This window comes from Salvelinus fontinalis, chromosome 12 (assembly GCF_029448725.1).
Source record: "Salvelinus fontinalis isolate EN_2023a chromosome 12, ASM2944872v1, whole genome shotgun sequence".
NCBI classification, from domain to species: domain Eukaryota; kingdom Metazoa; phylum Chordata; class Actinopteri; order Salmoniformes; family Salmonidae; genus Salvelinus; species Salvelinus fontinalis.
The window spans coordinates 29,496,100-29,523,602 of NC_074676.1; the positions used below are offsets into that span (position 1 = coordinate 29,496,100).

Genomic DNA, 27,503 nt, shown 5'->3' on the forward strand with positions numbered 1-27,503 from the left:
CTATGTCTTAGCAAAGTGGAATTATTCACTCTGGGAGTGTCTTGTCCTGAAGCAGATGTGTTCTAGTAGCTAGATACCAGTTCCACTCTCCTGATATCAGTTTTTTCCATATTCAAAGCTTTTTTCAGTTGTACTGTTATTAGACTATTTGAAGAAAGTCCAACTTGTACTCATCCCAATGGTTATCGCTCCATCTTTCTTATCTACCCTCTCTGTCCCCACACCAACCCCTCCCATTTCAAACCTGTTTTCCTGAACACCATTGACCCGTCCCACCCCATGGCCAGACTCAAGCATGGAGCTAACACACAGAAGTGCATCTGCGCTGGGGGCAAGCACAATGACCTGGATGATTTGGGCAAGAACGTGTACCACCACACCTTCTTGGGCTCCTGGTCCTTTGGAGACTACTTTAAGGTAAATCAAGCAGACCAACCAACCGCCTGTTAGATAGTGTTGTCATCTGACCTGTTATGATTCAGCAACATTTAACAAGTCTCTCAAGATGGAAGGTGTTGATGTGTGTCAACGATTAACAATATGTAAATGTGGATGCGTGTTAGAAAGATTAATTGCTTTCTCTCATTTCCTTTCCTGCTGACTCCTCTCCCTGCAGCACCTTGCCTGTACCATGGCCCTGGAGTTGCTGACTAAGGAGTTTGGGATTCCCATCGAGTGCCTGTATGTCACCTACTTCAGGTGTCACGAAGAAGCTGGGCTGGAGCCGGATCTCTAGTGTAAACAGATCTGGCTGGACCTTGGGTGAGTGAGTTTCAAGAGTAGGAAGTTCTGGTCAGAACTAATAGGGCTATTAGGTATCCAAATCTACCTGAATGATACAAATATCCTGACCCATTTCTACTCTTGTTAATGTGGTTAGTAACACTATGTGTTGGTTGATAAGTCTCTCAGGTAGAGGTCGACCGATTAATCGGCTTGGCCGATTAATTAGGGCCGATTTCAAGTTTTTATAACAATAGGTAATCGGCCTTTTTGGGTGCCGATTATGACCAATTACATTGCAATCCACAAGGAGACTGTGGCAGGCTGACCACCTGTTACACGAGTGCAGCATCAAAAGGACCTTGTGGCTGCATGGATCACGGTAGTTGCTAGCTAGCATTAAACTTATCTTATAAAAAACAATCAATCTTCACATAATCACTAGTTATAACTACACATGGTTGATGATATTAAGAGGTTAACTAGCTTGTTCTGCGTTGCATATAATCAATGCGGTGCCTGTTAATTTATCATCGAATCACAGCCTACTTCAACTTCGCAAAACAGGTGATGATTTAACAAAAGCGCATTCGCCAATAAAGAACAATCGTTGCACAAATATATCTAACCATAAACATCCATGCCTTTCTTAAAATCAATACACAAGTATATATTTTTTTAACCTGCATATGTAGTTAAAAGAAATTAATGTTAGCAGGCAATATTAACTAGGGAAATTGTGTCACTTCTCTTGCATTCAGTGCAAGCAGAGTCAGGGTATATGCAGCAGTTTGGGCCACCTGGCTCGTTGCAAACTGTGTGAAGCTCATTTCTTCCTAACAAAGACCGTAATTAATTTTCCAGAATTTTACATAATTATGACATAACATTGAAGGTGATGCAATGTGCATCAATAATTAGACTTAGGGTTGCCACGCGTTCGATAAAATACGGAACAGTTCTGTATTTCACTGAAAGAATAAACGTTTTGTTTTCTAAATGATAGTTTCCGGATTTTACCATATTAATGACCAAAGGCTTGTATTTCTGTGTGTTTATTATAATTAACTATATGATTTGATATTTGATAGAGCAGTCTGACTGAGCGGTGATAGGCAGCAGTAGGCTTGTAAGCATTCATTCAAACAGCACTTTACTGCGTTTGCCAGCAGCTCTTAGCAATGCTTGAAGCACAGGGCTGTTTATGACTTCAAGACTATCAACTCCCGAGATTAGGCCGGCAATACTAAAGTGCCTATAAGAACATCCAATAGTCAAAGGTAAATGAAATACAAATGGTATAGAGAGAAATAGTCCTATAATAACTACAACCTAAAACTTCTTAACTGGGAATATTGAAGACTCATGTTAAAAGGAACCATATGTTCTGAGTAAGGCACTTAAATGTTAGCTGTTTTTCAATTACAAATTGTGCCCAATTTAAACGGCCTAGTACTCTGTCCAGATCATATGATATGCATATTATTATTACTATTGGATAGAAAACACTCTGAAGTTTCTAAAACTGTTTGAATTATATCTGTGAGTAAAACAGAACTCATTTGGCAGGCAAACTTCCAAACAGGAAGTGAAAATTCTGAAATGGGTCTCTGTGAAAGGCATCGCCTATTCAATTGTCTTGTATTCTGCCATTTGTGACCATGGCGGCAATGTAAAACCACGATTTGTAGCTATAAATATGCACATTTTCGAACAAAACATAAATGTATTGTATAACATGATGTCATAAGACTGTCATCTGATGAAGTTGTTCAAAGGTTAGTGATTAATTTGATCTCTATTTGTGGGTTTTGTGAAAGCTATCTTTGCGGTGAACAAAATGGCGTTGTGTGTTTGGCTATTGTCGTGAGCTAACATAAATATATGTTGTGTTTTCGCTGTAAAACATTTTAAAAATCGGACATGTTGGCTGGATTCACAAGATGTTTATCTTTCATTTGCTGTATTGGACTTGTGATTTCATGAAATTATATTATATCCCTGTGGCGCTAGGCTAGGCTATGCTAGTCAGCGTTTCTGATGAGAATGATCCCAGATCCGGGATGTGTAGTCCAGAAAGGTTTTAAGTTAAAATAAAAGTGTTCATTGTTCATTCAGTATTGTTGTAATTGTCATTATTACAAATATGTATATATAAAAATCGTCCGATTAATCGGTATTGGCTTTTTTTGGTCATCGAATAATCGGTATCGGAGTTGTAAAATCATAATCGGTCGACCTCTACTCTCAGGGTACGGTAACCTTTTCAAACCTGAAGATGGCACTCTACTGGTTACAAAAACAGCAATTTTCTCACTCTGTGCCTTCATTCCCTCCCTACCTGCTCCCACTGTGTCCTCTCTGTCTCACCTCTGGGTCTCACCTGTTTTACCTGTGTGTCCTCTCTGGGTGACAGGCTCATATTCTGCCAGGCGGCATGAAGGATAACTTCTGGGAGATGCGGACACAGGTCATTGTGGGCCCTACAGTGAGATTCACTTTGACCGTATCGGGGGGAGAGATGCTACCTGCCTGGTCCATATGGACGACCCCAACGTGCTGGAGATCTGGAACCTGGTGTTCACCCAGTTCAACAGGTAAAACATTGAAAATAAGTGGCTTGCAATAAGCTGTCTTATGTGTAATAAACGTATGCGCACATGGTGCCTTACTCCTGTTCAAGTTCATACAGTTCAAGTCCTGTATAATACATATGCAGATGCGCACAGTCACATACAAGCATTATGATGTCACTGAACCTGTTTCCCCCCTCACCAGGGAGTCTGAGACAGCGCTGAATCCCCTGCCTATGAAGTATTGATACAGGCATGGGTCTGGAGCGTCTTGTCTCTGTTCTGCAGAACAAGATGTCCAACTATGACACAGACCTGTTCATCCCCTACTTCCAGGCCATCCAGAAGGCAAGCACCACTGCCAGTCATTATTAATTGAATCATGTGTTCTCTGTGCTCTGAATGGCCTAGCTGACTGTACCACTGTGGTTGTTCCAAACAGGGCACAGGAGCTAGGGACTACACAGGAACGGTTGGTGCTGAGGACGTAAATGGCATTGACATAGCCTACTGTGTCCTGGCTGACCACGCCCGCACCATCACCATCGCCCTCTCTGATGAGGGCAGGCCAGACAACACAGGGAGAGGGTGCCCTTTTACCTGTCTGGCTGTCTTTGATCTATGCTTGTCTGAACATCAGTCTGTTAATGTACACATGTTAACCCTCTCCCACTGTTTGTGTGCAGTTGTGTTGCTCTCACGAGAAGCTGGGTACTCCTAGAGGCTTCTTTGCCACCTTAGTTGATGTGGTGGTAGAGTGCCTAGTATGGAATCTCATCCCACTCCTACTCTTAATGTTATTAACTATCTGTATCTCTCTCTCCCTCTTAGTCATCCCCCCTTACCTGTCTTCCTCTGCGGTCCCCTCTCTCCAAGGTGATGACGTCCCTAAGCTGAAGAAGGACCCTGACATGGTGAAGGATATCGTCAATGAGGAGGAGGAGCAGTTCCTCAAGACACTCAGCAGGGGGTGAAAGATCCTGGACAGAAAGATCCAGAGTCTGGGAGACAGCAAGACCATCCCTGGTACTGAAGGGCCACATTAGAATATGGGATCAATTAGAAACATTTAAGTTGTTGTCAAAACAGAATGTTTCTGAACCCATTTCTCTCCTCTTTCTCTCCCTGTGTAGGTGACACAGCCTGGTTGCTGTATAACACATACGGTTTCCCCAATGGATCTCACTGTCCTCATCGCTGAGGAGAGGGGGATGATGGTGGACGTTACAGAGGGGGATGATGGTGGATGTTGGAGAAATGGTGACCAGTAGAAAAGATAGAGCTTTGGATTGGCATGGGAGTTTATGTGAATTTGCCTGTCTTGAGTACTGACTTGCGGATGTACAAAGACAGGAATGCTTTCCTATCTGTCAGCATTTCTCTGTCAATTATTGCACTATTAAGTGAGAAGTGCCTTGCTCTGCTGATTAGATAAATCAGTATTTACAGTACATTACAGATCAATCACATTGCAGTGGTAATTCATACTGAAAAGCTCCTTTCCACATAGGAGTGAAGGTCAAAATCACTTCAATAAAGCCATATGATATCGGTGCTAAACATGCAAGTTGGCTTTCTATCCAAAGAATGAGTATGATGCTTCAGCATAATGAATGACTGATCCAGCATTAGAGTAAAGTTAGTTGCAGGTTTTTTGCAATGGAAATAGAACTGAGATTGGGGATTTGGGCTAAGGCTTTCTCCTCCATGTCCCAGGGAAGGGCTCGGGATGAGGACCACATCATGCTGGACATCTATGCCACCGAGGACCTACGCAATAAGGGCATCGCTGCTACTGACGACTCACCCAAGTACAGCTACAGTGCTGATGACAGTGGCAAATATGGTAAGACACAAACAAAATCAACTCAATTTCATTAACCAACTCAAAGATGGTTTGCTTGATATTTATTCAAATCAGTTTCTTGCTTGTGTCAGTGTTTTAATCTCTTTATATGTTTCTGTGGTTGTCCCACAGTTTGAGCAGGCTGTGGGGACAGTACTGTCTCTGAGAAGGGAGTGTGCCTTCGTGGATGAGGTAATGACAGGGCAGGTGTGTGGGGTTCTGCTGGACCATACCTCATTCTATGCTGAGCAGGGAGGACAGAGATTTAACGGGGGCTACATGCTGAGGAAGGACGACTCTGGGGATGACGTAAGGACAGGACAATCAAACTATGCCCGTTATTGTAACAAGCATATCAAACCGTTGAAACAATGTAAGGACACGCCACAGGGAGGAGAGGTCCATATCACACCACATTTTACTCCCTTCCTCAGCGGATGGAGTTCACAGTGAAGAACACTCAGGTTCGTGGTGGATATGTGCAGCTTGTAGGAACGGTTTATGGCACTCTGGAGGTGGGCAATTGCGTCATCCTGCACGTGTATGAGGTAATACATCACTCAAAAGTACATTTTATGACTCAGTTTTGAGATATTTTCTCAACTGACTTGGTATTGAAAGAAATTCATTACATCTCTCTCTATTGTCCAACCTCCACTGCCTCTCTCCCAGGCTGGTCATAGGCCCATCAAGAGTAACCACACTGCCACCCACATCCTGAACTTTACCCTGCGGGGGTCCTGGGAGAGGCTGACCAGCGTGGCTCCCTGGTGGCTCCTGACCGCCTGCACTTTGACTTCACCGCCAAGGGTCCTCTGCGCACAGGAGCGGTGCGACGCACAGAGAAGATTGCCTGTTCTATGCTGGTTGGTTAGGACTGCTGTCAATCATCTCTTTTCAAGAACCTGGGGGAGGAGAGCACAAAGCAATGAAATACCAGCTCAACCATGAAAAACAATACTTATAGAATGGCCCTGCATACAATTTTCTGACATGTACTAATCCCTTCACACGGTCATAAAACCTCTATCAACCCCTCTTAGCCTAGACCTGGCACCCCGCTCTCTCTCACCCTCTTCTGGACATCAGCCTTGTTGGAACGGTCCAGGTCATCCATGGTCTTCTTCAGTCCCTTCAAAGCCTACCTCATCTCATATTTCTCCCACTGGGAGATCACCGCTATGCCCAGAGACTGCAACAACACAGTGACTTGGTAATACGTGCTTGAAAACATTGTATTCTGTGAGGAGGAGAAAATAATGACAGGCGCCTTGGGGTGACATATTGTATACCAATAAAAGGGAGATAGGCGGAATGTTAAGGTGCAATGGTGTTGTTTGCCAAAGAAGAAGCAAAGCAGCCCAGGAATGCGAAAATAAAACAATAGACAAAAGGCCTGAGATCAATAACACCAGAAACCATAGATCTGTGTAAATACAAACTTGATCAAACAGAAAATAACATACCCCTACTCATACTTTCAGTGGCCTATGACCTCTCACCTTTGCATCATGGATCAGCCACTGGTAGTCATGGAGATGGAAAATGGAGTCTCTGCCAAGGTAACAATAGCATCTTTTCTAAGGCATCCCCAAAACTACAACACCACAACACAGCACAGAGATCCCTCAATTCTAATCAGAAGTGTAATTCTAACCTGGTGTTTGTCTGCATCTCTCTGTCCCAGGCTCTGAATGAGTCTCTGAAGCTGCTGAAGACCCAGTCCCCCCAGACTGCTGCTATGCTCTTCACAGTAGACAATGAAGCTGGTAAGATCATCTGTTTATGCCAGGTTCCCCAGGTAAGCCATTCATCTAACCTACATGTGTATTTGCATCCATTCACACCATAATTCACAGATGAGCTCCTTATTTGTGCTTAATGCAATAACTTGCATATTTTGTTGGGACAGTATCTTATCTGTTGACTCTCCTCTACCAAGATGTTGCCAACCGAGGTCTGAAGGCCAGTGAGTGTGTGCAGGAGCTTGGCCCTCTGATGGATGGCAAGGGTGGTGGCAAGGATATGTCTGCCCAGGGCACTGGCAGGAACACACACTGTATAGCAAAGACACCACAGATGGCCAACCAGTTTGCCTGCCTTAAACTGGGTGAAAACTAATATGGAGACTGGGGTGTGGTGAAGGATTGTAGGGAAAACCCTTACCACCCCCACTGGAATGTTCCAGCTCTGTTCTCTGTGACTCTGGACTGGACATTCCAGGCAGGAAATTGTAAATGAACATTCACCCATCTAATGGTTAGAAAGGTAAGAAGATGCACAAGCCCTCTGTCTCTTTCTCTGAAAGGGAGATGCATCTGCAATTTAAGGATGATATCAAGGTTTGAGCCGATGCACAATTCTGATGGCTCCTTCAATGGTCTGTGTGCTCAAAGGAGGCTAAGCACTTTGATTGGGTAACTGAATGATGATCGGTGTATGCGAGATGCTAACCCGACAGCCTCCTACCTGATCTGTCCTCTAGTAGTCAAAGCCCAACAACTATCCTCTTATACCATCCCTTTTAAACTAATGATTGAGTATTTCCATGGTAAACTGCTTCTGTTCATTGCCTGTTCCTCTTTATTCCAGTGGTCTCCCCATGTCATTGTGTTTGTGTCTCAATTCCCTGCCCTGACTGTGGGGAGATTGTAATGTAGATTCACACCTACTACAGTAGCCATGAAAGGCAGAAGCAACCTTAGCATCTGTAAGTGCCGCTAGCTTTGTAACAGTCTTGTTGTCTCTTTCATATGTAGTGTCCAATAAATAATTGTAAATTAATTAATTACGTGGATGACATGACATTGTCAAATCTGTGAAATGCATTTTATTGCCACTTCCTAGGAATGCATTGTGATTGGTCCATGTCTGATGCATTCCATGTTGTGGAATGAAAATACTGGTAACGTGTTTTAATCTCTTTATATGTTTCTGTGGTTGTCTCACAGTTTGAGCAGGCTGTGGGGACAGTACTGGCTCTGAGAAGGGAGTGTGCCTTCGTGGATGAGGTAATGACAGGGCAGGTGTGTGGGGTTCTGCTGGACCATACCTCATTCTATGCTGAGCAGGGAGGACAGAGCTTTAACGGGGGCTACATGCTGAGGAAGGACGACTCTGGGGATGACGTAAGGACAGGACAATCAAACTATGGCCGTTATTGTAACAAGCATATCAAACCGTTGAAACAATGTAAGGACACGCCACAGGGAGGAGAGGTCCATATCACACCACATTTTACTCCCTTCCTCAGAGGATGGAGTTCACAGTGAAGAACACTCAGGTTCGTGGTGGATATGTGCAGCTTGTAGGAATGGTTTATGGCACTCTGGAGGTGGGCAATTGCGTTATCCTGCACGTGTTTGTATCACTCAAAAGTACATTTTATGACTCAGTTTTGAGATATTTTCTCAACTGACTTGGTATTGAAAGAAATTCATTACATCTCTCTCTATTGTCCAACCTCCACTGCCTCTCTCCCAGGCTGGTCATAGGCCCATCAAGAGTAACCACACTGCCACCCACATCCTGAACTTTACCCTGCGTCCATGTCTGATGCATTCCATGTTGTGGAATGAAAATACTGGTAACGCTTGATTTCTGTTGCATTCTTTCCACGAATACTAGTAGTTAGATCTCTCTTCTCCTGTAGTTAATGGGCAATGGTATTGTAAGATGACCTGTTTGACTGGTCAGTCAGATGCTAGGTAAAGATGTCAAGCTTTAGTACAGGGCAGATGTTGTCTCTGCTCCTACTACCCCACTTACCTTCTTATGGCTGCAGGGGCAGTATTGAGTAGCTTGGATGAAAGGTGCACAGAGGTGCCCAGAGTAAACGGCCTGCTCCTCAGTCATAGTTGCTAATATATGCATATTATTATTAGTATTGGATAGACAACACTCTGAAGTTTCTAAAACTGTTTGAATTATGTCTGTGAGTATAACAGAACTCATATGGCAGGCAAAAACCTGAGAAGTTCCACTTCCTGTTTGGATTTCTTCTGAGGCTGGTAGATTTTCAACCAAGCTCCCATTGAAATTACAGCGAGATATAGATGAGTTTTCACTTCCTACGGCTTCCACTAGATGTCAACAGTCAATAGAACTTTGTCTGATGACTCTAATGTGAAGGGGGGCCGAAGGAGACAGGAATGATTCACCACTGCCATGCGGTGACCACGCATTGAACACGCACGTTCACGTGAGAGGCAGCTCCGTTCCATCGCTCAACTGAAGTCAGTGTAATTCTCCGGTTGGAACGTTATTCAAGATGTATGTTAACAACATTCTAAAGATTGATTCAATACATCGTTTGACATGTTTCTACTGACTGTTACGGAACTTTTGGACATTTCGTCACGTTATAGTGGACACGCTTTGTGACTTTGGAATTGTTTACCAAACGCGCTAACCAAAGTAGCTAATTGGACATAAATAATGGACATTATCGAACAAATTAAGCATTTATTGTGGACCTGGGATTCCTATGACTGCATTCTGATGAAGTTCATCAAAGGTAAGGAAACATTTATCATGTATTTTCTGGTTTCTGTTTACTCCAACATGGCGGCTAATTTTACTATTGTTCTGAGCTCCGTCTCAGATTATTGCATGGTTTGCTTTTTCCGTAAAGTTTTTTTGAAATCTGACACAGCGGTTGCATTAAGGAGAGGTATATCTATAATTCCATGTGTATAACTTGTATTATGATCTACATTTATGATGAGTATTTCTGTTGAAACGATGTGGCTATGCACTATCACTGGATGTTTTTGGAACTAGTGAATGTAACGCGCCAATGTAAACTCAGATCTTTTTATATAAATATGAACTTTATCAAACAAAACATGCATGTATTGTGTAACATGAAGTCCTATGAGTGTCATCTGATGAAGATCATCAAAGGTTAGGGATTAATTTTAGCTATATTTCTGCTTTTTGTGACTGCTATCTTTCGCTGAAAAAATGGCTGTGCTTATTGTGGTTTGGTGTGACCTAACATAATCGTTTGTAGTGCTTTCGCTGAAAAGCATATTTGAAAATCGGACACTTTGGTGGGATTAACAACAAGATTACCTTTAAAATGGTATGACACATGTCTGAGGAATTTTAATTATGAGATTTCTGTTTTTTGAATTTGGCGCCCTGCACTTTCAGTGGCTGTTATATCATCCCGTTAACGGGATTGCAGCCATAAGAGGTTTTAAGAAAAGATCTAGAAAGCCACATTTGTTTCATTTTGCTTTTATTTTACAATAGCATATGATAAAAACAGTCCATCATATAGATCAAGTTTTAAAATAGAGATGGAGTACTGACTGACCCAATGATAGTCATAATACTAATGAGGATACTATTGGTAATAGTAGTAATATGATAGTAACACTATAAAACACTGTTGTCGGTGAATACTGTTGTTGTGCACAAGAGAACTCTAATGAAGAGCTGGAGATGCAGACCACCAAAACAATGCAACAGAATGGATACAGTATGTATCATTAGTAACCATTTAGGTAACGCTACAAACCAGAACCAATAAACCCAAATACATTTTAAAAAACTATCCATTATCCAACAATACCCTCAGGAACAGCAGAGTGGAAAGGGATCTCACCTTTCACACAGTCAATTTCCCAGAAGGTACACTGCAATTGAACAACATAATAGGGGAAATGCTGTGTCCTTACTATGTGAAAACAAAATGATGCAAGTTGAGCTAGGACGTGGCGTTAAGCTTCAGTGGGCTAGCTTTATTGATACATTACATATGGGCCTTAAATACTGTTGGATAAACATTTATGATGTTACAAAAGTGATAGGGAGTAATGGAATTAAAGGTATAGAAGTCATTAGAACAATGTCAATTATGTTTGATTCTCTTTGGTGAAGTATTGCACATTCTATTTCTGGCATGGACAGCACCACCCAGAAAAGTGGTGGAAATATTTCGAAACTTTCCATGTAAAACATGGTGGAGATGTGTTTTAAGAGCTAGATACATTGCCATTGGCTGTCATCTTGGAACACGTTAGCTCACCGACAATGGCAAAACACAAATTGAGCACAGCAAATTAATTCAGCTATCGTCATATCACCCAAAACTAGTCGTCAGATAGAGTTCATGTCAAGGTAATGTGTTCTGTGTAAAAAGTAACATAAAGGAAGCCTTTCTACGTGGCTCCTAGAGAAAGGCAGAGTGAAACGTATGTGTGTGGGTCCAGAAGGCACAGCTCTCAGCCAGGCCGAGACCAGGGGTGTGTATAATGTACGGTGTGTGGTCTAAATCAGGGAAAAGAAGCCATTTGAATCCCTCAGAATGTGCATGTGTAAGAGACATGACTAACAAACAGTACGATTTGAATAGTACATGCAGGTATTTATAGTAGGTGTGAATGTGCATGACTACCAAAACTTAAGATAGCACTGTACTGTAGCTGAGGTTTATGGTGCACTACAGAAAAGGTACTGTATGTCCAACAATGGGAAAAGGCACGCAAGCATGGACGTGTGTGTTGTCACATGGCTGTAAATAATTGATATGTGTCTTTGTTATGAGGGCTCTTCCTGAAAATCAAACCGACAAAACTAAGATAATCACATTTCTTTAACAGGCACTCGCTCTCTCTCTCTCTCACACACATGCATGCACAACTATGGCTGAGATGGTCATGGAATTTTGGATGACGGCTATTGGTCAGCCAAATGACCACGGTCACCCGGCCGACCCATCTTCAGTCAGCTGTTCTTTCCAAACACGCACACACAATTTTTGTAAAAACGGTTATGAGGGTTATTTTAGTCATGACGGTCTACATCCATAACCGTCCGTTACAAGGTTACATGGTAATTGTGCCAGCCCTCAGCACAACATACTTAAAGTAGGTGTGTGTGTCAGGTAGAGACACTTACTTGAAACCAACTAAAATTCCACAAAGAAATTAGACATAGTAATGGAGTCAGTTACACTGATCTGAGCCCTTCCCAGATCAATGTCATGGTGTCAGATAAGAACAACATGATATCATCAATGTTGTCAGAGTTCCTAAACTCTGTTCGTAACTAGCGATCTGATCTGAAAATATAATGGCATTTTTTACTAGCAGTCGGTTTAGTTATGTTAAGCCATATTACTCTCAGCTATCAAGTGGTCATCATTTGACACAGAAGAGGCAGCCTTCAGTTTGTCCTATGCATGCGTAATGTCTGGGCTTCAGAGTGATGCAGTATCCCTTAACAGGCAGCAGGAGGCAGCAGGCTATCTTTTATTCTTAGTGGTATTAGCTTGAATTTACCAAAAACATTGTGTGAACCCGTGTCTGTGTGGGAGAGTGTGTATGTACCTTCACAAAGTATTCACACCCCATTGAGTTTGTTGTGTTACAGGCTGAATTGAAAATGTATTACATTTTGATTTTTTGTCACTGGCCTAAACACAATAAATAACTCAAAATATAAAAGTGGAATGATGTTTTCTGATATTTTTACAAATTAATCAAACATTTAAAGCTGAAATGTTTTGAGTCAATAAGTATACAACCCCTTTGTTATGGCAAGCCTTAAAATGTGCCTAACAAGTCACATAATACACTAAGTTGCATGGACTCACTCTGTGTGCAATAATAGTGTTTAACATGATTTTTGAATTACTACCTCATCTCTGTACCCCACACATACAAGTATCTGTAAGGTCCCTCAGTTGAGGAGTGAATTTAAAAAAAGATTAAACCATAAAGACCAGGGAGGTTTTCCAATGCCTCGCAAACCTATTGGTAGATGGGTAAACAAAAGAAAGAAAAAAAAGGCATTGAATATCCCTTTGTGGTGAACTTATTAATTATACTTTGGATGGTGTATCAATACACCTAGCCACTACAAAGATACAAGCGTCCTTCCTAACTCAGTTTCCGGAGAGGAAGGAAACCACTCAGGGATCTCACCATGAGGCTAGTTACAGAGTTTAATGGCTGTGACAGGAGAAAACTGAGGATGGAGCAACAACATTGTAGTTACTCTACAATACGAACTTAAATGACAGAGTGAAAAGAAGGAATCCTGTACAGAATGTTCCAAATCATTTACCCTGTTTACAACAAGGCACTGAAGTAATACTGAAAAGAATTTGGCAAAGAAATTCACTTTTTGTCCTGAATACAAAGTATTATGTTTCGAGCAAATCCAACACAACACATTACTGAGCACCACTCTTCATATTTTCAAGCATAGTGGTGGCTGCATCATGTCATAGGTATGCTTGTCATCAGCAAGGACTAGGGAGATTTTAGGATGAAAAGAAACGGAATAGAGCTAAGCACATGCAAAATCCTATAGGAAAAACTGGTTCAGTCTACTTTCCAAAAGACACTGGGACAAATTCACCTTTTAGCAGAACAATAACCTGCTGCATGAGTGGCACAGCGGTCTAAGACACTGCATCTCAGTGCAAGATGCGTCGCTAGAGTCCCTGGTTCAGATCCAGGCTGTATCACATCTGGCCGTGATTGGGAGTCCCATAGGGCGGAACACAATTGACCCAGTGTTGTCCGGGGTAGGAATTTGATCTTAACTGACTTGCCTAATTAAATAATGGTTAAATATATATTTTCAAATAACCTAAAACACAAGGCCAAAAATACACTGGAGTTTCTTACCAAGACGACATTGAACGTTCCGGAGTGGCGTAGTTACAGTCTTGACTTAAATCGGCTTGAAAATCTATGGCAAGACTTAAAAATGGTTGTCTAGCTATTATCAACAAGCAACTTGACAAGGCTTGAAGAATTAAACAAATATTCATGTGCAAATATTGTACAATACAGATGTGCAAAACTTAGAGACTTACCCAGAAAGACTCACAGCTGTAATCCCTGCAAAAGGTTATTTTAAAATGTATTGACTCAGGGGTGTGAATACTTATGCAAATGAGATATTTCTATATTTCATTTACAATTAATTTGAAAAAATATCTAAACATATTTTCACCTTGTCATTATGGGCTATTGTGTGTAGATTGGTGATATTTAAAAAAAAAAAAAAAAAAAAAATTGAATTCAGGCTGCAATACTTTCTCAGGGCACTGTACAGTATATGTGTGAATGAGTGAGTGGTTTAATTCTTATCTGTATGTCAGCTTGTGTTTGTGTCTGTGTCTGCTTGTGTTGACTGTGTGTAAGCCTCTCCCCAATTTACCTAATCAGCAGTATGATTAGTCACTTAAAATGGTTAACACAAATAAAACGGTTAATACCGTATATGTGGTCAAATCCCTGTGGGCTGTACATACCTTCAAGAGGATAGTCATGTAATTACAACAGGGACTCTTATTTTGAAGTAGCCTCTGGGCTTGAAAGCATGTAAACTTCAATTACCTAGTACTCCTAGCTCCATGCAGGTGTGGCTAGCGAGAGGGCTTTAGCAGCAGCTCTGCAGGTGAGTGTGGACATGGCAGGGATAGCTCAGTGACCATCACTGGTTGTCATGGTATTTACGGTGGGGGCGACAGAGTGGGAGGGGACTGAGTCTCTGGGCGTGAGACCCTCAAGGCGTGTGATGACTCAACTCCCAATGGCTGAGCAAGAGGGGGGATCGTGGATGGGACTGGTTCACAGGTCCATACAGTGGCTAGGCCAGACTTATCTGCCCCCTTCATAGTTCTGTCGTTTCTATGGAGGTAGTAGGCCTGTTGGGGGCAGAGTGTAATCACATGTAGTTCGACCCAAAACCACCATCATCTTACCATCCTGCACAATGGGAACATGATTAGCAGACATTGTATAATGTACTGTTTTGGATCCCTCTCTATGCAAAGCACAAAGAAGCAGATGACAACATCAAAAAGCCTTGTGGTGATGGGTGTTCTAGTGTTCCTGTAAACCTGTCCAGCCCACCACACCTTCAGCCCTCGTCACTTTCCTGGGAAGATGGTGATCTTGCCAGCCTTAACCAGCGAGTCAATGATCAGGGCCTCATAATCTGCATCATGCACCCCTGTTTTCCGGAACTCTCCAGAGTAGCGGTTCTGCTCCCAATAGTGGTGCCAGTTGCCTCGACTGTCAGCGCCAAAGCCAAACACATTCACCTGGAATTAAGATAACGTTTTAAAAACAGGCAGAGAGATGTGTCTGTATTGGGTGTTTGTGTGAAAGTGTGTTAGCGAGGTCCTCACCTCGTCACACACGTGCAGAGCGAAGAACAGGACTAGCATGCCTGTGGAAGGGTAGCGTCCATGGTGCCTGGTCCAGCGGTCATGGATGTACTTGAAGAAGGCTGGGTTGAAGATCTGAACCTGGGGAGATTAGATAGCAGCACACTGTATCATGCTGGGTTTACCAATGATATTGGAGACAGACGCATTTATTTACAATTCTGCACTATTGAACAAATACATGACAAAGGTTGGATGGAGATTATAAATATAGATTAGCACCTTGTCCTTGTCCACCCGTAGAAACTGCTTCACAGGGGCGTAGGTACTGAAAGAGAGAGCGAAAGAGACTTAGCACACTTTTATCCTTTAATTTCTAAATTGCTGTGAAATGATTGACTGATTCAGAGATGGCACACTGTTCCTTTTTCCACAGAGAGAGTGCTCTGTTGATGATGTGCTCTGACCTGGAATATATGAGAGAGACAGAGAGACAGAGACAGAGAGAGATACAGAGAGAGAGAGAGAGAGAGAGAGAGAGAGACAGAGAGAGAGACAGAGAGAGAGCAGCGTGAGAATGTGTTTGTGAAGGTGTGATTGTGAAGCAAGCAGTTCACTTTGAATGTGAACAAAATGTGCTAGTGCGAAAAGGTGTGTTTATGTTAAACAATATAAATGGACTCAGGGCCAGCCTGCTCACTAGGCAGGATTAGGCGTCCGCCTAAGGCGGCAGATTGACGAGGGCAGCATTTTCTGAGCTAAACTGACCAAGACGCAACTCCAACAACAACACATAAATCCTCACACAATTCTGCCCCCCCAAAAATGACAATTTCTCTCAACCAGGGGCATAAGGGCTTTTTAGGCGAGCGTTGATTCCGCCCTGTGATAAGCAGTGCCCACTTTGTCAAAGGCAGGGGCGCAAAATATTTTGCTTGTCCAATCCCAGCGCGCCTCTCCAATGTGCTGTTGGAGAGACGCAACGCTGCGGAGCTCCACCAACGTTCTGTCAAGAAAATAATCTAACATAAATCATGTAGCAGATATAGGATATGGTAGAAAGTGTGTGGACTTTTCTGTAGGCTACTGGCTGGAGATAAAATGACAAAGTAATGAGATGGACACTTTTTTACATATGCAGTCATATAGCCTAACCTCCAATCATATAGCCTAACCTCCAATCATATAGCCTAATCTCCAATCATATAGCGTAACCTCCAATCATATAGCGTAACCTCCAATCATATAGCGTAACCTCCAATCATATAGCCTAATCTCCAATCATATAGCGTAACCTCCAATCATATAGCGTAACCTCCAATCATATAGCGTAACCTCCAATCATATAGTCTAACCTCCAATCATATAGCCTAACCTCCAATCATATAGCCTAAACTCCAATCATATAGCCTAACCTCCAATCATATAGCCTAACCTCCAATCATATAGCCTAACCTCCAATCATATAGCCTAACCTCCAATCATATAGCCTAACCTCCAATCATATAGCCTAACCTCCAATCATATAGCCTAACCTCCAATCATATAGCCTAACCTCCAATCATATAGCCTAACCTCCAATCATATAGCCTAACCTCCAATCATATAGCCTAACCTCCAATCATATAGCCTAACCTCCAATCATATAGCCTAACCTCCAATCATATAGCCTAACCTCCAATCATATAGCCTAACCTCCAATCATATAGCCTAAACTCCAATCATATAGCCTAAACTCCAATCATATAGCCTAACCTCCAATCATATAGCCTAACCTCCAATCATATAGCCTAACCTCCAATCATATAGCCTAACCTCCAATCATATAGCCTAACCTCCAATCATATAGCCTAACCTCCAATCATATAGCCTAACCTCCAATCATATAGCCTAACCTCCAATCATATAGCCTAACCTCCAATCATATAGCCTAAACTCCAATCATATAGCCTAACCTCCAATCATATAGCCTAACCTCCAATCATATAGCCTAAACTCCAATCATATAGCCTAACCTCCAATCATATAGCCTAAACTCCATCATATAGCCTAACCTCCAATCATATAGCCTAACCTCCATCATATAGCCTAACCTCCATCATATAGCCTAACCTCCAATCATATAGCCTAACCTCCAATCATATAGCCTAAACTCCAATCATATAGCCTAACCTCCAATCATATAGCCTAAACTCCAATCATATAGCCTAACCTCCAATCATATAGCCTAAACTCCAATCATATAGCGTAACCTCCAATCATATAGCGTAACCTCCAATCATATAGCGTAACCTAAATGGTGCTCAATCAAATAAAACATGTGCTGTCATGTTAACAAACAACATATCCTAAAAACAGAACAGGTCAAAGTAAAATGGACAACATGGATGGACAATCACAACCATCGTCATGATCATTGGTTTCAAGTTTGTATCGGTACATTTTTGACAAGCTGATCATAGCGAAAAAGAGAATACTTCTGCATTTCCCGCAGTATAAACACATTGCAAATAGGCTCACGATAACTTCTGATAAAGTTGGGTAGCTGATATTCAGAGCTTAAATAGACAAATGGATTAGTTACAGGAATCAGGACTAATAAAGCCAATGCAACAGCCTGTTTTACAAATGGTGGGACTACCACATGGATGGGCATTCATACAATTCCATTGTGGGGCAACACATTAGGCTACATCCCATTAAGCACAGGCCAACGTCTTTTGGACATCTTTTTGGGGGTATTTTACAAACGGTAGGTTTACCACATAGATGGGCATTCATAAAATGTAATTTCAGGCAACACTGTAGGGTGCACCTCAGTAAGCACGGATTGAGGCTGACGCCTTTTGGACAATCTTTTTTTGGTGCAGACCGGACCGGCCCTGATTTCCACATCCGGTACGGACCAAAACTGAACCAATCATAGACGTCTATAAATTACGTATTTTCAACCTTCATTCAGAACCAAAAATTTGCCTGATTTCAACATCTAAAAAAATAAGTGAAAATAAGTATTCTAAACATACAGAAAATATATACTTTCACCATTCATTCAGAACCTAAATTGATTATTTTAGTTGTCTTTTTAACGTCATTTTGCTTACTGGGACTTTTTAAAGTCTAGCAGCATTTTTTTGGTCTAGCTTAGGGCTGCAGAACAGCAAGGACCGGAACTGAATGGACTGTGTGTGCTGGCAGTTTTGCTCTCACAAGCGGATCTGTCCAGTGGAGAGTGCGCTGGTGATCCACAGCAGGTCCAGGGTCTTGAAGGGCACCAGGACGAAGCTGACATTGGCTGCCAGGTTCTTGGCACTCTCTGGGTACATGAAGTGGTGGGTGGTGTGGCTGCCTGCATCCTCCTCATAGCCCAGCGTGGGGGCCAGGTTGATCCTGACAGACACAGGTAATCAGACCATACTGGGAGCAGCTCCAATGATAGACAAACACACAAACAGAGGGATATCAAGACATCTAGACAAGACTTGCATAGTTAAATAAAAATCTCTCTCTCTCTCTACAAAAACTGTAAATAGCCTACAGTAGCATTATAGCACAACACATAATATAACTTACTAGCTACTAAACAGATTAACATATCCTATGTTCTAAACCCCCTCAACTACTAAACAGATTAACCTAACCTATGTTCTAAACCCCCTCAACTACTAAACAGATTAACATATCCTATGTTCTAAACCCCCTCAACTACTAAACAGATTAACCTAACTTATGTTCTAAACCCCCTCAACTACTAAACAGATTAACCTAACCTATCTTCTAAACCCCCTCAACTACTAAACAGATTAACATATCCTATGTTCTAAACCCCCTCAACTACTAAACAGATTAACCTAACTTATGTTCTAAACCCCCTCAACTACTAAACAGATTAACCTAACCTATCTTCTAAACCCCCTCAACTACTAAACAGATTAACATATCCTATGTTCTAAACCCCTCAACTACTAAACAGATTAACCTAACCTATGTTCTAAACCCCCTCAACTACTAAACAGATTAACCTAACCTATGTTCTAAACCCCCTCGCTCTCCCTCACCTCATGATGTAGTTGTGGCTGTCTATTGTGGGTCCGTAACCGGCCCCGCGCATGTTGCCAGAGTTCCCCACCACGGCACAGCGCAGGCAGCGGGCGGGGTCCCAGGAGCCATAGGGGGAGCGGCCAGGGATCACCTGGAACAGTCGCAGCAGCACCTGCTGGATAGTGTGGGGCTTGAACTGAGGCTGCAGCATCTACAAGCAGGGGGCGACAGAGAGGCCACACAGTCAGGAGAGCAGTCAGGGACTGGGAGAATACCATAGACTTTCTCTCATTCCTCGGACAGGATGTCAAAAGAGGGCAGAGGGGTAGGTTTCAGCATCCTAGTGACTGACTCATGGAAAAGAGAAGAGGTTACAACATTTTTAATGGAGGTGAAAAGAGGTCAGATGTTTTAGGGAGAGGTGACCAAAACATTTACATTGAAGGTGAAACAGAGTCTGTTTTTCAAGTCTTTGCTATAGGAGCACATGTGAACATCCCAACCCCCAAACAAAACAGTTCCATAAGGCTATTGACACTAGAGAACACTAAAGGTGAAAAAAAAAGACAAATCGGCGCCCAAAAATACAGATTTCCGATTGTTATGAAAACTTGAAATGGGCTTTCATTGCACGCAGAGTCAGGATATATGCAACAGTTTGGGCCGCCTGGCTCTTTGCGAACTAATTTGCCAGAACTTTACGTAATTATGACAACATTGAAGGTTGTGCAATGTAACAGGAATATTTAGACTCATGGATGCCACCCGTTAGATAAAATACGGAACGGAATAAACGTTTTGTTTTCGAGGTGATAGTTTCCTGATTAGTCAAAGGTATATGGTTTAGAGAGAAATAGTCGACGCGTTATAATTCCTGTAATAACTTGCGGCTGAATTTGAAAAGGGGTTCCTTCGTTATTTTACCGTTCATGTCTTCCATAGAGAATGTCTTGATCTACTTCAAATAAGGTCTGTGTTTCGTGGAGGCTTAAACCGCCTCGACGTTTTGATACCCGTGTAAATCTCACTAGGATAAGGTAACGTTTGTCAACATATTTTCATAAATCCACTCTACAATTTTTTTTATCTTCGCTTATATTTAGCCAATATTGATCAGAGTTACCTTGTCCTATGGATATCTACACAGTTATAAAATTGGCACGGTGATGTAAGCCTACACAAAACACAGACCTTATTTTAAGTGAATCTAAAAATATCCTATGGAATAAATGAAGGAACCGCTTTTCAGATTTTGCTAAAAGGTGTCATGGGAATTATGACTCGCACTTTGGTTCTCAATTCTTACCATGCCCATTATTAAAATAGGATTTCCTGCATATAGAAAGTAAGGTTTTTGTTTTCAACATTCATCACAGGTAACTTAAACTCAAAACTCAACTGTTTTTATTCAAACAGTTGAGAGTATTTGTCTCCTAAGCAGACTCTTCAGTATCATTGTCACTTCAGAGCTGTGTGTGTGTGTATTTATGTATTATATTAAGTTAAAATAAAAGTGTTCATTGTTCATTCAGGATTGTTGCAATTGTCATTATTACTAAAATGTGTGTGTATGATATATATATATATGATAAAAAATAAAAAAATAAAAATATAAATCGGCCGATTAATCGGTATCGGCGTTGTTTGTCCTCCAATAATCGGTATCGGTATCGGCATTAAAATCATATTCGGTCGACCTCTAATTGACACCCCCTTTAAATACCTCTCTCTCACACAGCTCTCACCCTGCACTCTCTCGCTCACCCAGCTCTTGCTCTAACAGCTCTCTCTCTCTCACAAGGCTCTCTTTCTCGGCACTCTCTCTTTCTCGGCACTCCCTCTCTCACGGCACTCTCTCTCTCACGGCACTCTCTCTCTCTCTCTCACACATGGCACTCTCTCTCTCTCTCACACACGGCACTCTCTCTCTCTCACACACGGCACTCTCTCTCACACACGGCACTCTCTCTCTCTCTCACACACGGCACTCTCTCTCTGTCTCACACACGGCACTCTCTCTCTGTCTCACACACGGCACTCTCTCTCTGTCTCACACACTGCACTCTCTCTCTCTCTCTCTCTCACACGGCGCTCTCTCTCTCACACACGGCTCTCTCTCTCTCACACGGCACTCTCTCTCTCTCACACGGCTCTCTTTCTCTCTCTCACACGGCACTCTCTCTCTCTCTCTCACACACGGCACTCTCTCTCTCTCTCTCACACACGGCACTCTCTCTCTCTCTCACACACGGCACTCTCTCTCTCTCTCTCACACACGGCACGCTCTCTCTCTCTCTCACACACGGCACGCTCTCTCTCTCTCTCTCTCTCACACACGGCACTCTCACACGTCTCTCTCTCTCTCACGGCTCTCTCTCTCTCTCACACGGCACTCTCTCACACACAGCACTCTCTGTCTCTCTCTCACATAGCACTCTCTGTCTCTCTCTCACATAGCACTCTCTCCAGTTTCTCCCCGTGCCACCCCCTCCCCAATTCTAAGTTTCCCCTGCATGACCTCTCCCCAATGCTCTCTCTCTTCTTTACTCTGTCTTGCTCCCTCCCCCTCCTCGATACCAGCACCTGGCACAGCACACCGGCTTTCTGCAGGGTCACTAATTCTTGGCAGATGTTCAGTGGTTACTGCTGCTGCCAAACAGTGTCTTTACTACTCTGGTCCACTCCTGCTCTGCTCCTCTTAGGCGCCATTGCAGAGAAACTATGACATGCTCTTCATTGCTCAACCACCTTGACAATATACTAGGTATATATGTACTAACCAACTCAACAGTGAAGACTATTGACTTAACTCTTCGAGAGATCCATTAACCCTAATCTATGCCCTCTTTCACCTTTCCTGTGCACCTTCCTCATTAGCTCCTCTCTCTAATCTCATCCTTTCACCAGCTCATTTACATTACACCACTTAGTTGCTTGGCACTAGCTGGTCTGCCTCTGTTTGCAATCACCTAATTATCGAGTGGGATATATACTAAACAAAAACATGAGCACAACATGCTACAATTTCAACGACTTTACTGAGTTACAGTAAAGGAAATCAGTCAATTTAAATCAATTAATTAGGCCATCATCTATGGACTTCACATGATTGGCCAGTTACACATGGGCTGCGGTTGTGAGGCCAGTTGGACGTACTGCCAAATAGAGTGGCCTTTTATTGTCCCCAGCACAAGGTTTGTTTAATCAGCTTAATCATGCTTAATCAGCTTCTTGATATGCCACACCTGTCAGGTGGATGGATTATCTTGGAAAAGGAGAAATGCTCACTAACATTGATGTAAACAAATTTGTGTACAACATTTGAGAGAAATAAGCTTTTAATGCGTATGGGCTCTTATTTCAGCTCATGAAATATGGGACCAACACTTTACATTTTTGCGTTGATATTTTTGTTCAGAATATATAAAGCAAGGCCAGAAACTCAAGGATGTGACACTAAATAAGTTAAACTTCTGACCAAATACAAACTAATTTAGTTTTCTAAATGCTACTTCTCACAGGTAAGCATCTTTCTCTCACACGTCTTCTACTTCAGTGTTCATGTCTGTTAAAAATATCAACCTCTTTTAGCTACCTAATCACCTATGTGTGCTTTCCTGTCTGTAATTCAAACAGAATTACAGGGGATATTTTTCCACTGGACCTCTACAGCTTTGTCTGACTTGTTAATTTCAATTTTCAGACATTACTCAATATCCTCTTTAACAGACCCATCATGTGCTTGCCTTCCTTTAATATGATTGGCAGAGCTGCTCTCATTCTTTCCAGGGAGACCAGAAGAACGATAGAGGATGGTAAAATGAAGTAAAACATAGAAGCTGTTCAGCTGGATCACTTACCACCCACCAGTAGTAGACGTCTGAAGGCAGCTGGATGTTGTCCCGTGTCCACACAGGGGAGATGTCCGGGTCGTAGTTCTCATCAAACCAGTCCGACACCCCAGGGTCCCCCACACAGCGGGGACAGGCACATGTCTTCTGCTGCTGGGTGCTCTCCAGTGGGCCCAGCTGGTGGACACGAGAGTAGTTGGGCACTAGCTTTACTCGGCTGGACTTCTCCCACCCGGGGGGCTCCAGGTAGGGCAGGCCAACGCCCCCCCTCAGAGAGATGGAGAAGAAGAGGGAGGTGAGAAAGACGAGGCCCAGGGAGCCCAGCAGAACCCACACCCTCAATGAGCACCGCATGCCCCCTCCGCCGGCCCTGGCCCCTGCCGTCCGACCACCCCGCTCCACGCTGGTCCCGCCTGTCAACATGGGCCTCAGCTCCCCTGACCTTTGGACCCTCGCCCCTCCAGGGCTGCCCCACACCCAGCCCCAACCCCAGTGCCCCTCCCGGTGCTGGGTGATGGAGGGCACCCGGCCCCTCCAATGCCATGCGCTGTTTCCTGCCACCGTCCCCACCCTGCTGGCCTCAGCTCCACTCAGTGTGCTGGCTGGCTCACGCTGGCTCAGAGAGAACACTCTCCCAGCGCGACAGACAGAGGGAGAGTCGCTGCTCCACAGTGAGTCTCTCAGTGTCTCACACTAAACAGTTTGTCAGAGAGTCTGTGTCTGTTGCTTCTCCCCGCTCTCCGTACGCAGCTGCCGCTCTTCACACCTATCACCCACCAGCCCGGCTCTCCACTCCCTGCACTGCTCCAGGCCTCGATGGGAGCTCCAGCAGTGTCTGCACATACAAAACTCTGATGAACTCTGCACAAATTGTACACTGCTAGAGTCTGATAAACTGTCAGAGCTTATCACGCTGTGTTAGCAGTCATATCCACCTATAGTGATATCCATGGTAAGAGTAAGGTAGCGAGTCATTAGTGTCATTTCAGCCGTCCATGTGAGTAGCCCGCCCTAGTGTTTGGAGGTCCTCTGTCAAGTGCTGAAGCAGTCTTCTGATTAGTATGCTCTAGCGGGCTAGATGGGAGAAGGAGGGTAAAAGGCGGCAGCGACTGCAGGCAGGCTGGCATGAAAGAAGCTCCATCGAGTCTCTAGTCAACCTGAACAAATAATACGTCTCCCCCTCTCCCCCTCTCTTCTCACTTCTCTACCCCTGTCTCGCGCAAGCTTTATTTTTTCTGTCAGAAGATCCACTTTGGAGTTTTTGAGACTTGCAGAAAAAGCAGAGCTACTCAGGACCTTGTGTTCTCCTCCACTATAACGTAGGGCCAGGTGTCCTGTAGTCTAGTTGTCATCGAGGCTGTGAGTGGTGTGTCTGTCTCTCTGTGTGGCAGACTGAGCATCTACCAGCCCTCCAGATGCTCTGTATCCACGTTCTGTCTGTCTGTCTGGGGGAGGAGCTCTCTGGACATGTCAAGTCTGATTGACAGGAGAATATGGGCACAAATATTCATAGCAGTGCAGACTCAAAAAGTCTGCGCGACCATCAGAATTCCAGTGCTCTTCAGCCAGAGAAAAAGCAATACTGTAAAACCTCCTAAAGTAATCAAAGCATTCTGGCCGTAATGACAAAGAGGATTGCCACAGAGTCTTGAGAAAATTAGATATGAGGACCTTAAAAGGGCTTACTAATGAATGCCCTGAAAGGAACTGAGGCTATGAGTGACTGGATTGAAAAAAGACTAATCAATCAGAAGAAAAAAATCCCATCTGACACTGAACATCAAACAGGACAAGAGGGAAGGGGAGCTCAGCAGCTGTCCAGCAGTGGAGATTCTTTGTCTATTTGTGTGTGAGTGTATGTGTATGTGAGGCTGGGCCACTGCCTGCCAGTAGCTGTAGGGTTTAATTGAATTCTGCTGTGTAGTGTTGGTGGAAGTACAGGCTTTGTCAGGATGATGTGCCCTGACCTGCTGCTCTCCCTAATCTCCTAATCTGTAATCTCGGCACTGCAGTCGCCTGCCCACCACATTACTCACTCTCTTCCCTCTCTCTGCCAGCCAGATGCTAACCTTCTGCCCAGTGTCCCTCCAGTGCCCTGCAAAGTGGTGCAGTCCTGCTGTTAGACAGTCCTTGTCTGTGTGTGTGTTCACCTCTTGATCCCTGACACAAAGACAGCCTCACAGGGGAACTGAAGAGCAGATAGACACCGTGGCCCCTGTAGCTCCTATAGCTTCTGCTCCCTATCTGCTTGTTTCCAGGTCCCTGTCCTCCCGAGACACCAACACACCGCTTTTCAGAAAGTGGTGGACAGCTGGAGGAGAGAGAGGAGATAATATAAGTGAGGGTGTGAATCAATAGACTGTGCATTTATAACACACAGGCATCGTGGCATTCCCGGCAATAGAGATACTGACATTTACCTGGGTTTTTGAGTTCATGACAGTGTTTGATTTGAAAGCTTTTGTGTCGTTCAAGTTATTGTGTCTGCTGTAAAGAAAGCCCCCTTGTCTGAGCCCCTCTCGGCCTTTACTCTTTCCTTGGTCTTTATATTCAAAACAAACCCCAAACCTCTTGAAAAATAAGATGAATCATGCCTACCCTACCAGAATAGCACAGAATAATGATGCTTATCAGACGTTACATTTGTGGTTTGGTGCTTGTCAAGTCTGTTCAGCTACCACATACCCAAACACAAACAACCCAAAACAAAGCCCCATTCATTAGGAGCATATCTAATTGAACAGAATTAGAGTTTGTTATATCTCAGTATAGCAGCCTCTTCATCTCCCTTATTCCCCTGCCTCAGCCAAAACCCACTTTCCATCTCTACTGCTAAATGCATTTTGTGACTTTGTCTATCCCCCCAAACACCTCATCTCGCTCTCTCTCTCAGGCCAGTCTCTGAGGGAAGAACAGGGGATGTGCTTCTATCTTTGGGCCTCTGTGGGGACCGAAGCTTACAGATGAAAGGAGACAGAGTATCTGCAGCAGGGCCAAAGCACTGGGTTGACAAAGACCAGACATGACATGTAGAAAGAAAGGGACAATCACCAAATAATGTTACACAATGACTGGACCATAATACGTTGGCGCTGAAAAGCACATTTGAATGCAGCTCTTAAACTCTCAGGCCACAGTGTAGGTAGGCCCTTCGTAGATGGATGGTTGTGATGCAACACCTGTTGTAATTACATGTTTGAGTCATTGGTAATGGATGGATCAGTCATATAAATATAATCTCTCATTCTAGTTCAGTAGGATCGGTGTTTGTACTCTTTTAACTATGCCACCCAATGAAAAATGTCCTTGCTTTCATCAAAGAGGAGACTTCAGGTTTCCATGGCTACATACTGGATTGCGATTGTGCAGAGATGCGTGTTACTCTCACTGAATCAGATTTACAGAAAGACTTACATACAGGAAAGATTGTTGATCCACAAACATTTCAATGTTTACAAAATGGGCTAGCCTGGATTTGCCAAAATGCTTCCAAAAAGCTTGGGAACCATCCCAAAAAAAGATAGAGAACAATAGCATACAGCACACACAAATACTTAGGAAGAAGAGATCAGTAAAATAAACAAGAGCAAAATAGCTAAACATGTGGTCATATGGCAGGATGCTGCTGAAGGATGCTGCCTCAGCTTCTGATTAAATGATTGGCACTGTGATTATATGTGTGGGGGTACCGCTAAAGCGTCCATAATGCCTTGATTTTTTTTGCCAATTAGAACATTTTTACATGACATGTTCACCAGTAAGCGTTGCATTTGTTCCTTGAAGCTGCAGAGCCATGTAAGTGTCCTTGAAAACAGGGACATCGGAAAAGCACAAGAAGGAGTGATGGTCAGGGTGAGAGATTGAAAGAAGGAGTGTGGGAGTTGGAGGGAGATACAGGAGAGAGGATTGAGACTTACGTGATTGCTACCTGTAGAGATACGCTATCTATCTTCACTGTGACAGGAACATAGAGTACCAGCAACAAGCACAGGCACTGATCCCCTACAGGGCCAGCTCGCAGGCACAGCTTTGAAACTGAAGAAAATGGCTCTCCACCCCATGGCAAATGGGTAGAATTGCAGGAAATATACTTTAAAACTTTAATTATTCTCAAATGTTTTGAATGCAAAGTGCCCCCCAACCAAATCTCACTTAGGGCTCCAAAAAGGCTAGGGCCGGCCCTGATCACCTATTTGAATATGTGAAGAAAAGCATAATCATGTTGGGGAGAGAGTTTACCTAGTGACAATCTGGCTTACACTCTTGCAGTGTATGCATGGATCATCTTGACCACAGAGATGATCTTTTCTAATCAAATTCACTGACGT

General features: G+C 43.2%; 1 protein-coding gene and 1 pseudogene across 1 annotated transcript in view; one reads left to right on the top strand and one right to left on the bottom strand.

Annotated features, from left to right (window-relative positions):
- LOC129866536 (alanine--tRNA ligase, cytoplasmic-like) overlaps positions 1-7,379 on the top strand; it is a 17,558-nt pseudogene extending 10,179 nt beyond the window's left edge.
- A 2,991-nt stretch (positions 7,380-10,370) lies between these two features.
- LOC129867124 (CMP-N-acetylneuraminate-beta-galactosamide-alpha-2,3-sialyltransferase 2-like) overlaps positions 10,371-27,503 on the bottom strand; it is a 47,149-nt gene continuing 30,016 nt past the window's right edge. The window contains exons 2-7 of the mRNA XM_055940319.1: positions 23,185-25,486; positions 19,342-19,535; positions 18,494-18,673; positions 15,566-15,611; positions 15,305-15,424; positions 10,371-15,217 (exon numbers count right to left, since the gene is read on the bottom strand). Coding sequence (XP_055796294.1) covers positions 15,044-15,217; positions 15,305-15,424; positions 15,566-15,611; positions 18,494-18,673; positions 19,342-19,535; positions 23,185-23,598 — 1,128 coding nt within the window. The 5' untranslated portion in view covers positions 23,599-25,486 and the 3' untranslated portion in view covers positions 10,371-15,043. The remainder of the gene's footprint in view (positions 15,218-15,304; positions 15,425-15,565; positions 15,612-18,493; positions 18,674-19,341; positions 19,536-23,184; positions 25,487-27,503) is intronic.